Source organism: Harpia harpyja, chromosome 23, assembly GCF_026419915.1.
Source record: "Harpia harpyja isolate bHarHar1 chromosome 23, bHarHar1 primary haplotype, whole genome shotgun sequence".
Classification (NCBI taxonomy): domain Eukaryota; kingdom Metazoa; phylum Chordata; class Aves; order Accipitriformes; family Accipitridae; genus Harpia; species Harpia harpyja.
The window spans coordinates 211,603-223,914 of NC_068962.1; the positions used below are offsets into that span (position 1 = coordinate 211,603).

The 12,312-nt window shown below is 39.3% G+C and overlaps 1 protein-coding gene across 7 annotated transcripts in view; it reads right to left on the reverse strand.

Annotated features, from left to right (window-relative positions):
* The window catches only part of IFT56 (intraflagellar transport 56), a 54,342-nt gene that overhangs the window by 7,407 nt on the left and 34,623 nt on the right, over positions 1-12,312 (reverse strand). For 6 of the 7 annotated variants that reach the window (XM_052774591.1, XM_052774590.1, XM_052774589.1 and 3 more), the window contains exons 14-16: positions 7,732-7,815; positions 5,496-5,565; positions 2,538-2,644 (exon numbers count right to left, since the gene is read on the reverse strand). In XM_052774591.1, the coding sequence (XP_052630551.1) occupies positions 2,538-2,644; positions 5,496-5,565; positions 7,732-7,815 (261 nt within the window). The remainder of the gene's footprint in view (positions 1-2,537; positions 2,645-5,495; positions 5,566-7,731; positions 7,816-12,312) is intronic. The other variant, XM_052774593.1, reaches the window with a different exon arrangement.

Here is a 12,312-nt window from a genome sequence, read left to right on the forward strand (position 1 = left end):
AGTCAGTATAAACAGTAACAGGTGTGTCAGCTAAAACGAAAAAATGAGTACAGATTTCTCCAAACTGGCATCTGATCTAGTTCCATTAAGCAGATATCGGTTTAATGTTCTCCTTCTACCTGACATAGAAGCGGGAAACGCTTCACCCCAAGTCATGTGCCATTCCCTATATGGATAAGTTAGGCTATTGCATGAAAAGCAGCAAGAAATTAGCCAGAACTTCTACATCCCAGCTTCCTCACGGAACGAATTCTATCAATCAGCATAGCAACGGGGCATCTAGTTACACCTAGTCTCAGGACACTGTTGACCCTGCTCCATCTATGTTCATTCAGCATTCTGTTGAGTGAAGCCTAGTGTGACTGCCCTCTTAAGTTACAGTTATAGTGCTGTCTGTGGACCTCCAATATAATAGAAAGACAAGTTGAAACACTATAATTATCATTTTTGAAATGAAATTCCTTGGTCTTTGGAGCAGTCATTTATGGCCATACATAATTAGGCTGAAAAATTTAGTCCTGTAAGTGCAGTTTTTAAGAGCTCTAGACAAATCCGAAGCGTGGAGCTGCTTCTCCTCTAGAGTACAATAAGGTTTTGAGAAGAATTTAGGCAAAGCAATCAACTGATTTAAGTGAGACTTAAAATGGTCTAGTGAGAGATTTTACATAAGGTCTGATGGTCAACTTGCTTTCAGAAATTGCAGCTACAGGGAACACCAGAGGCATAGCCATTTGCTTGAGCAACAAGACTTCTACGGTGAGATGGTGGATTGAATGCTTGAAACATGTATAAGAGAGAATTTGCTCAGTTTTAGAAGAATGTTTTTGAGATCACAAGGTAGATTTTCTGACTTTCAGTTACGTGTTAGGATTTTGAGAACATGTTACTTTGTCAGATGAAGAAAAACAGCAAAAAATAATATTACAGATAGTAGGCAGATATTGCTGCTCTTTGGGGAGCTTGGCTGAACTGAGAATCATTGGGAGGTTTTGCAACAGGGCTCAGTTTACTATCTTTCCTCTATGCTGGCAAGTTTGGTCACTGTATCTTCAATAAGCCTACGCTAACAGCTGCTAGTTCTTATTAGGCTCCACTGAACCAGCTCCATGAGCTTTATACCTATTATCTGTGTTCTGCTCTTCTTCTCCCATCCACCTTCTTAAAACAGCGAACTACTATATTTGCACAATCACAAAATCACAATCTGTCTTTACATTCTATATTTAATTTAAATTAAATCTAAACCAGTTGCTCCCCAAATAACTTCAGTCCACCTGCTGGCTCTGGCCAATACATTCTGAAAAGTGGGTGGCCTGTGCCTCACCATGACACTTTTCCAAAGAACATCCTTTTCTCCTGTCACTGAGCTGCCACTCCTCTAGATCCCAACACAGTGCAATCATCCACAGAGGATGCCGGATACAGCATCCTATTACTGTCGACTGAAATCGTGCACAGCAGTACTCTGCATAGGACAACAAATATTTCTTTCTCCTATAGTGTCACTTACAATCCTCTCAACAAGTTTTCTTTATATATGCCTCTACAGTCATCCTGTGGAGGAAGCTCTCATGTTTTCTTTCCATGCTTTGTAGAACAGCAAAAAAACTTGACTCAGAGCTAAGTCTCACTGTCTATAGACACCATCTGAAGAATTAGATGTTAGGAATTTAGGCCGAATTGTAATGAGCTTCCCAAGATCTCTTCACTACTAACATAGCTTTGTATAAACTAGAATTTGGAGGTGTGCCAGCAGTGTACTAGCACGGAGCATCAAAACTAGTAAACACAATCTAGAAGCTTAGTACAAGCAAGGTAGTATATATTTTAACTTGTTCTAAAATGCCTAGAGCATCCCTACTAAAGTGGACATTGTCTTTTCTAGCCTGACTTTTAAAAATGTTAGACAGTTTAGTCTAACCTCATCTCTTTAAAAGTCCCCTCAGAAAAGGTTCAAAAGAAGAATTATTATGTGTTAGTAGGGATCCCGCTGCAGGCAGTTAAGCTCACCATTTTTTCTGAGTAGTTTTATTCTTAATGACTACACACACCCTGTATCTCTTTGCTCCACTTGGGCAGATAGAATAGTGGATGAGGGAATTCTCTTTCCATTTCCTTATGATCAGCAAAGGAGTATCTCCCATTGCCATTACCATCTTTAAGGAAAAAATAACACTGTCACAGAAGAAAATGCAGCATGAGGCTCCTTGCTGAATCTATGCTAGATTTTTTTTTCCTAAGTTTCTTGTCATTTCTACCAACAATGAATCCCTGCTAGGAGAAGAAACCGTTATTGTTATTGATAGCTCAAGCATCTGGTAATTTACCAGCGTTTTAATCAGTGGGTTGTCTACCAAGAAGGCCTGTAGGTTAAAATACTGACTAATCCTTGCCAAGTCATCTACATTATTAGACACCCTGCTGTTATAAAAGAAAGTTCACTAAAGATGACAATGATGGAAAGTATCAAAGAAATGGCTGTTGGTACAATCACTGAATTAACATGCCATACACCAAGCTCTAAAGAGAAGACTCACTTTGTAGCAATCATTTGCAATGAGCTGCAATAGGTTGAAGGACTCCCCTGAGGTCTCCATCTTCAGATAGAGCTTCCAGGCCAACTGTGGTTTCTTATTCATAATATCTGCAATAACAACAAAAAGCTGGGATTGTGAAAAGAATATGCTATGCACAAAACTCAATGGCAGGTGGAATAATGTTCCTAAATTTCTTTGCTTAATGTAAATGCATGCGTCACCCTGGGAGCATGAGGTTGAGAAGGGAAACTTGTCCTTATCTTCTGCCTTACTAGCAATAACAACCAATTCATCAGAGAATTACCAATGTCAATAGGAATAATTATGGCATTTACATCTCAATTTATATTTCACAGATACAGCAATAAGCACAACTCTCATGATTTCAGATGTGATTACGGAAAGAATGGAAAGCATTAGAGAAGTTACTTTTTGCAGGACAATGAACTGTGGCAATCCCTTTAGATCGTGAGATTTAGGATTATGTGTTCTTACACACAGAAAAAATTTAATTGGCACAAAACTGAGGTCTTTAATACTTGGTGCCCACCTCAGTCTAAACACTCACTTCCCATGATTCATAACAAACTAAAAGGCGAGGGGGTGGGGTGGGGGTGGGAAGCAAAGCTCCTCTGAAAATAACAAAACTTGTCATTACGCATCTACTAGGAAAAATGTTTCCAAATTCCTGAGATTTTGTGCTGGTTTTAAATTTGCCTGTATGACTAGAATTTTTCATTGGCCTTTAACTTTAAACATCACTGCTACACACAATTAGAAATAAAAGAATCTGAATCTTCCATGTCAGCTAGTGGAAATTCTGCTAGGGTGTTTGAACACTATGAGTTCTAAAATTTGATTTTCTGGAAATAGGAACCCATTCTGTTGAATCTGAGGTTGATATTGGTAATTACAGACTCATTCAAGTACTGTGAGAAAAGAAAATGAAATTAAGTATTCCTTTATTTTTCAAGTCTTACCAGCTACTCACAGAGTAGCTGGCTGTTCACACATGGACCACTCTTGTGCTCTTTCCAAAGAGGGACTGTTTAGCTTATTGTATCTGTGCCCACTTTGCCAATACATATGTTGCAGGTAGAATGGGTGGCAATCATCAACAATAAACACGTAACACCAAATCACACGATTTATGGTCACTTCTCATTTAGGAGGCAGCAAGACACCAAATCAGATTTTTCTTTCGTCAGCTCCAGATACCATACACAGTGGCCAACAGCAAGGTCTTAATTTCCAAATACCAACCCATCTATTTAGACAAATGGAGTACTGTGCTAATTCAATGTTTTTTTACCTTCTCTTCAAGAAGAATTTGGTATAAATAGTACAATTATATTAAACAAAAAAATACTGTCTAGCATCCAAAAAAGATGCATGTCTGGTACTTTCTGCCCTTTGGAAATATTTCAGCATTGAATTGTTTACGATTCAATACATAATCATACTCTGACATGAATGTATTATAATGCTTTGTAATTTCTACAGCAGCTTTTATCCAGAAGGCTCTAACAGCAATTTACATACTTGACACAAAAAGATAACTATATTCATCACTGAACAGTTGTTTCTGCAAAGAATTCTAGCAGCTGTTTGGGAATGAAAAATCAAAATTTTAAGACAGACACAGAAGAATACAGCAGCTCTACTGAAACTTCAGCAGGAATTCAGAATGGCAAGAGGCACACTCAAGAATAACTAGCAACTCCTATGAAAGAGATAGAAAATTTGTAATTGATAACATGGTGTTAATTCTACTTCTTGTATAATAAGTAGTACCTTCAAAGAGTTCTGCATCCCCAGATGTATGTCAAAGAACTATTATAGCATGGAATCAAAGGGATGAAACTGTCCACAGACAAACCATGAATTTCCTTTGCAATGGGAGTTCTCCCATCAAAAAAAAAAAAAAAATCACATAAAACATTCACATATAAAACACTCAAACACAAGCACAAGAAGATACTGCAGCTTAATGAAAAAGGAAATAAACTGGCACGTCCTAAAATAGAGTCATAGATAGGCATCCATAGGTGTGATGTGCCTGTCTGGAAAAATGTTAGAGATCTTGACCACGTCTGCGATACATCTGTGATAGGGCATAATGTCCCAAAACATACACACTTACATTCCAAGTGCAACTAATGAAAATTGTTTGAGAAGAGAACATTGCTGTATTGAGCCACTGTAAGGAAAACAAATTAGCCTAGGGAGTCTCAGACCTGAGTCATTAGAAAAGCCCACCTCTGTACTATTTTGCATGTGGCACTGTAGCTATATCTGTTCTGAGGTGTACTCTGCAATGTTTTAAAAACTGGTTCAGAAAAACTAAATAAAATTTGCTATAGGATATGAAACATAGCAAAAGTTTTATGGGTTCAAAGGAAGAATGGAAAAGTTTTTGGAAGAAAAAACGTGCTGGAGATTATAAAGGACATCCCCCAGGCACAGGAGTTTGAACAACATGAAGAGTAATGTGGTAGGAAGAAAAATACCGCATATGCTTGCCTGATTCTTCTCCTCCCTAGGCATCTGACATTGGCTACTCTTGGAGGTAGACAGACCCTTGGGCCTGACCCAGTATGGATGCTTCTATTTTGTGTTTTATTCTGAATGTTTCAGAGTTGCAACTCAGTCTTTTAAGACAGAAAATATTCACTCAAGCAACTGAGTAGACAATTGAGAAGAAAAACGTTCACAGGTTAGGACAAAGCTGCATTGACAGAACTATAACAGCATTGCACTGAAGCAGTAATTGCTTACTAAAGCCAGATGTATGAAAGGTGCAATAACCACCCACGCTATAACTAGTGCAATCAGCTTTTCACTTTCATAGCCCTGAATCAACCTACAACATTAAATTCAATTAGGAAAGTGGATTGCCAAGACTGATGCAATAGAGGAGGATCTGTATTCTGCAACGTTGAGAGTAAAGTGACTCACAGCAGCGAGCTAGCCAGCTAAGGTAAACAAAATCATTCTTTATCTTCTCACTCTGGATCAAAAGGAACACCTGCAGGAAGAAGGAAGATAAGATTATACATGCATGTACTTTTAAACAAACAGAAGGCAGACCTGCCTCGTTTCAACATGCAGCTAAGGCTTAAGCCACACGAACAACTGCTTCATGAGAAAAGTTAAGGTATGTAAGTGCAGTGTAGGGGTATCTGTGTCGGGTAGGTGGGGGATTCAAACAGTGCCATGCTTATCAAGGGACTTCTGCAGCTTCAAAACACCAAGCTGTGTGGAAGGTGCGGCCTGCTCTGAACAAGTGCCAGTGGGCGGCCATGCAACACAAACAGCACAAAGGAACACTGGGCCTGTGGGAAAAGCTTTTGGAATGTGTTTGTTTAGAAAGCAATGCAAGCAATTACATTAGCATCTTCTTGAAATACCAGAAGTTTCACATATATATGAGCCTTTCCTCCCCATACATGTCAGAGATCATTCCAGGTCAGCAATAAGTCATTTCTAACCATTTTAGTTTCAGTAAGGTTCTGAAGCAAAACATTTGTCTTTTGTAACTTACTGTACAAATACAGGTTTATTACATTCTACATCTAAAGGGATGCGTGGGGGGAAGTTATACATTTTAAAATGGCTTTGCTCACAGAAAAAAGCTGTTTATGCCTCTCTGCAAGTCTATTTGTAACTATACTAGGATGCTACTGGCAAAACTCAAAATACCTTTATAGGAGCAGATGTACGTACTGGAACAGCAAGTTCCACAGATTACTGACATTTTTATTGTTTAGACATTGCTGATTCCCTGATTTGGGGTGGGGGGTGGGGGGTGGGGAGAAGGGGTAAGAGGGAAGAAGTAAAAAGAAAGCATTATCACTGTAAGTAGCACTTTATCAAAGGTTTTATTTCATTATGTCCAGGTAGGTAAGCTTTTAAATAACTTAAGTGCTATATGTGGAGATATTTTACAAGTTTATGAGACACTGGGGAAGGGTGATCTTTATATGAAAGTGTCATCACAATCAAAGATCAGACATTAGGCCAGACTAATCAATTTAATTACATAATTCTGTTGTTTAAATACATCACCTACATAACACAAGTTTATATAGAATCATTTGTAAGAACATAAGAGGAAAAAATGTGGATTAACAGCAGTTTACACCTTTGTGTTTCTCTGTTGCCTGGCTGCAGCTAAAGCTTACTTATAGCATTATCATTTTTATAAAGTCTCAGGAATCAGCATAGCTCGCTAGCATAGTTTTAAAAGATACCTGAATTTTCATCAAGCTAACTAAATTAAGGTAGGTGAACTGAAATATATATCCATTTTGCCTGACGGTCTTGGATATTTTTCTTAGAGAGATGCAATTTCAGGTCACAGAAATTAAGGAGGTGGCTGGGGGGGGGGGGGGGGGGGGAGACCAAACAAAACAACGCCCCCCCGCAAAACCCTAGGAGGGCTCTGTTGTGGAGGAACCTGAAGAGTTAAATAGTTAGAAAGACAGGAAAAACAAAAAAACCCCACCCAAACCAAGCAAACCTATATGATTCACTTTAGACTACGTGGTTGGGGTTTTTTTCTGGCTTGTCTTCTTTCTGGTCTTGTGGAAAATGTTGCTTCCATCTTCATAATAGCTATTTGCTTTTGCATATTTTAGTTGTAATTAAGTTTCTACAGCACATAGACACAAAAAATGCTGTGTGTAGAAGTTAATCTCTTCCAGCTGCATCTGGATGCTGCTGAATAAGATAGCAAGCACTTCCTCTTTTCCTCCCACATCTCCCAGAGGAAGAATTTTTTTTTTTTTAAACACAAATTTCTAGGGACACCTAGAAGCTCTTAACTATTCAGTGTCTTTTACTTAGCATGCCCTAGTCAGTCTGAACAATAAGACTGCCTGGGATCCCAGACAAAGCGTAGGAAATCTGATTAAGAGGGCATTCTTTGATCAATTAGAGATAGCTGCAAGCACTCTTGTGATGCACCACAAGCAGCATGACTCCCCATATACCTCACATTACAAGATTAGCAAGATAATCTTTTCTGAATAGTGTTCACTGAGAGTTTCAGCTCCTCTAAGGGGAAGAGGATGTTCCACACAACCTGCTTATTTTCAACCAATGTGAAGATCTGGAGGGAGAAAAAGAAGGAAAGAGGGGAGTATGTGGGAAATGTTTCCATTGTTGTTTTTGAAAGAAAGTAAATACATACCTCTTCAGCCTCACTAAAATTGCCCATGGCAGCTTTGGCTTGGGCGTAGTTGAAGTTAAAAGTGTCATCATTGTAGAAGTAACTCTGGAAAATAAGCCACACAGACAAAACCCAAATAAATGAAACAAAACCCCCTCCTCCCATGGTATAACAACATTAAAAATAACCCCCCCCCTTAAATCTGAGTCAGACTATATCAAGACAATGGGAAGGAAAAAGAAAAACCCACATTATGAACTTACAGCATTTATAAACAGTGGGTAGAAAATTATGGTCTGGCTTTCCATCCTACATTCGTGACTACAAACACATCTGGAACATTCCACAGTGCTAACCATGAGAGATCTGGAGAATGCTCCAAGCTCAAAATTGCTGTGGCAGCTTTTGTGGGTATAATTTTCACTTTGGGCATGTGAAGACACGCTGTGCTGCCATGGTCTCTTTCACCTCTCAAGCACTTATTTCACCACTACGGTGGTAAATAGGCAGTTGACTCCCTAATGGCTTAAGGAGATGAACAGTTTGTTTTTTCAAGACTTCTCAAGGTTCAACAAGAGATCCTGTGGATCTGGTTATATGACAGATGCTAGTCTGACACACTGGATCACATGATGGAGGTGGAGCCACAGTACTGGGCTGTAGCTCAAGCCTTGCTTACAGGCACCGTTCTCTATCTGAAGTGCAACACTAAGTTTTTCTCTCCCATCATATTAGACTGGATACACCTGGTTAATGACAGATGAGGTTGATCTAGCTGTATCTTTTCTGAAAAGCTGCATGGGCCAAAGCAGGAAATATAACTCTAGGTACAGGTTAGCCTGACGTTTAGGTTTGACCCAAATAGCTTAGATTTGATCATGGTCAGATGCCCAGACTGAAGTATAACTCAGATGACCAAAAGTCAGCTGGGTGTGTTCTGCATTCAGCACTGTCCCACACTGCTGCACCAGTAGACCTGGTAGAGGTAAGGTGGAACACAACATCACAGCTACAAGCGCGGATGGGATTGAGGATCCCTGCCCAGGGGAGGTGCAGTGCTTACGAAAGAGCGTGGCAAGAAAGCAGGGTGGTTTATCCACTATAGTTACTGCAAGAAAAGCCTTCCTGGGTGCAAAATATCAAGGTGTGTAGAGGAAGAAATGTTTCTCCTTATATAACACCTATAAAAGAAACAGAACTTGTGTAGGGAGATCAAACTTTTGTTTTGTTCCTTCATTAGAGTAAGGAGGAGGTAAAAAGCATTATTGGGACTGTACAAAAGATATGGGAAGCAAGGGGCAAAACCCTTTTGCAGTGCTATCTTCTTTCATGATGTAGGGACACTTGAGGAACCTCTTCTCTTCCCTGTCACAGCCAGTCAACAAAGGGTACTGATCCAGCCCACCCACATACATCAAGCTAGTGCCTTGAGAGGAGAGGTGGGGGGTTGCCACCATTTGCCGGATGTCTAGGTTTCACCCAAATAGTCTGTTAGGGTCCAAAAGCTGGCAAATATATTCAGCTATGTGAAAGCATGAGGATGAACCAATTGGGTCAATCTTAAGCTCAGTTTGTGAAAACATTTCAGTACCCTTAGGGTGAACTAACTGGTTTCACCGTATGAGAATTACAACACTTCACTGTATTCTTCCTCAGTGATAGTTTCGTGTGAATCAGCACAAGTCCCAGGTAAAGCAAAGCTGGTGAGCAAGATGCTAGTTTTACTGCATGAATAGTTTCTTCTGTTCCAATAGGCTCCACTGTATTTTTTAATTAAAACAGAAGAGAAACTCTGTCAGCAACCAAACTAATAACCTGTGTCATTCTGTCCTGGTTGTATTAGTACTAGAGACCAGACCTGCTGCAAAAACAAAACGAGTAGAAATGAACTAGCGCTGCTGATAGTGCAACACTTTCACAGCAGCTACATGTTTTGTTTCCTCCCCCTCTTTTTTTTTTTTAAACCACATTATATGTACTGGACTTCACTCCTTTGTGGTCTTTTTAGCAGTCTTCAATCTTTTCATAAAACTGACTGTGCTCTGAGTGATGTCCATTTTAACGAGACGCCTAGATACCCAGTTGAACAATGAAGCATTCCTTGTGGCCAGAACTCTGCTGAGCCTGAATTAGCTTGTCTTGTCAGTTGATCCTCAGTGTTATAATGTCACCCCCAGGGCAGCTGGCAATACATTTATAATAAGGTGTCCTTTGAGACATTCTCATGCCTAAAGCAGTTTTAATCAATCATGGACGAAGGTGGTGTTTCCTGAGAGAATATCCTGCAAACGATCTTCACAGAGCGCACAGCTCCACTTAAAGAGCTGCAGAGATTCTACTGAAGTTTATTCCTGTGAATAAAACACAAAGGTGACTGTAAAGCCACCTAAACCTTGCCTGTAACATGGTACAGGAAGAATTATTTGCATTCCTGTGACCTGAAGAGAAGGGGAATGACCTAAGTAAATCTGAGCAGTGGCTAGTAGCAGCTAAAAAATGATGAGAATGATCAACTACTTCAAAAGGACCATGCAAGGAAAGTGGTAGTATACTGAAAACTTTTGTCCTTAGTCCTTGCTAATTATCAACTGTATTATGTCTCCAATTACCAGTATTTGTGATTCCCCTCAAGAATTTAACAAATACATATTTTACTTAAGCTTGATCATTTTGCAACTTGCTAGATACAATCTATAAAACCTTCCAAACTTGCAACCTCAACCCTACTTTGAACTATGACAATGAATTCCATAAACCAACTGTGTTTTGAGAGGGACAAAATGCATTTTCTTGGAAAAGACATTGTGAATTTGCTGCAATTCCAGCAAGCTGTATCGTGTTTTCAGCCTCTCCTAATACAAATGGAGTTTTCACATCTAACTTGTTTATTCTAATCCTCATTTTGTATCATTTTATTTTCTTAACTTCCCTCTATAGCAAATGATATCTTCTAAATCTCCTAAGACAATATTTCAATTTCTAATTATGGTCTGATTCACGTTTCTTTCTGCATTTGAGGGGGGTAGTGGCCAGTATTTCAAGTAAGAGTAGACCACTGTGCAATGAAAGGCATGAATCTTTTTTCATACTGAATTTTCTTTACTTGGCTTAATATTTTGTTTCACCCTTATAAATGCATTCACATTACAACCGTGAAAACTGAGGGAATATTTAAAAAAAAAAGTCTTATCTTTGCATAAATATGGGTCACATCAAAACAGATATATGGCTACTGATGCCAAAGGCATGTATATGTGGACAAGTCCAGTTTGCAAGCTGAGATCCACTTACATATGTTATAATGTGCAACAGTAGTTCTGCATACTTCGAGCAAAACAGCTACGATTTTAAGACAAAACATCCAAACAGTCAGATAACCCTTCCCCTCTTCTATGCACACAAAATAAAATTGTTTCTCCCTAATCCAACAAGGTAAGAATGCTCCTTCTTCTAGCTGATAAATATAGCAGGATTGAAGGCTTGCATACCTGTACCTGTCACTATTTCTGCCTCCCTCCTGGCAGTTTTTAAACATTAGATCTATCCCTCACCTATATTTCCCCCTGCATGGGCTCTTACTAACATCTTACAAAATAACACCAACTATTCTGTGCTCTTCCTTTTCCCTTCATATTTTTTTTCCAATCCTTCCTACAACGCTTTCCGTTATACCCTCACAGATGCAGAATTGTCTCACCTAATCCCCTTCCCTGTAGGGCTTCTCTTGCCTCATGACTCTGACCTATCCTCTGATCACTCTATTGCTCACTTTCACCCTCTTAATTTCTGTTTAGTGCCTTGTTCGTTTCTGGCTCTTTCCTTTACAAACACTAGCCTTACTTTCCAATATCAATGACAACTCCATTTGCCTCCCCAGATGCTACTGTTCTCCCTCTCTCATTTGTAAGCCTTCCCATATACCTTGGAGGTGGTGAGTAATCGCATTTAACTTTAACCTTTTCAGGTTAGAACTAGTTGTTTAAGAACTTTTTAAAGGAAATGGAAAGAGCTGGGCATTTCTATGGGATGACTCATTCCATTCTAAGATAAATGTAAGAAATTCATAGGATGAATTCTCCTCTGGAAATTACCATCTGCCTCTGTTGGCTATAGACTGAGACCAGATGATCAGTTATAACTAGAAATCTGACTTTTAGATGGCTCAAGTTAGGCAAAACAAATCTCACTGTTAGTTTCCAGCTCTCCTTTTCTTCAATTACACACACACTCCAATTTGGAGTGGTGGTGGTGGTGGGGTGTCTCTTCATTCCACTACAGTGGAGCCATTCCAGTGCCTGCAGCCACTTGGGATTTCTTCAATAGCCTCTTTCCAGAAGAAGTTTAAAAACACTACACCTTCATCATTTTTCACCCATCAGCTGCTTTTGGCGCCATTACAACCACACGTTTTTCTTTAGATCTCACCCTCCTTAGAACACTGTAATTGTGCTCATCTCGTGTATCTCCCTAATAATTTCTTTTTAGATTCTCATTCCTCTTCCTACCAAATATAGAGTTCTTACAACTCTAGTTTCAAATTGCTGGAACAAGATTACAATCACTTCACCCTATAATCACACTCCAGCCTCTCTCTTTTTCCTC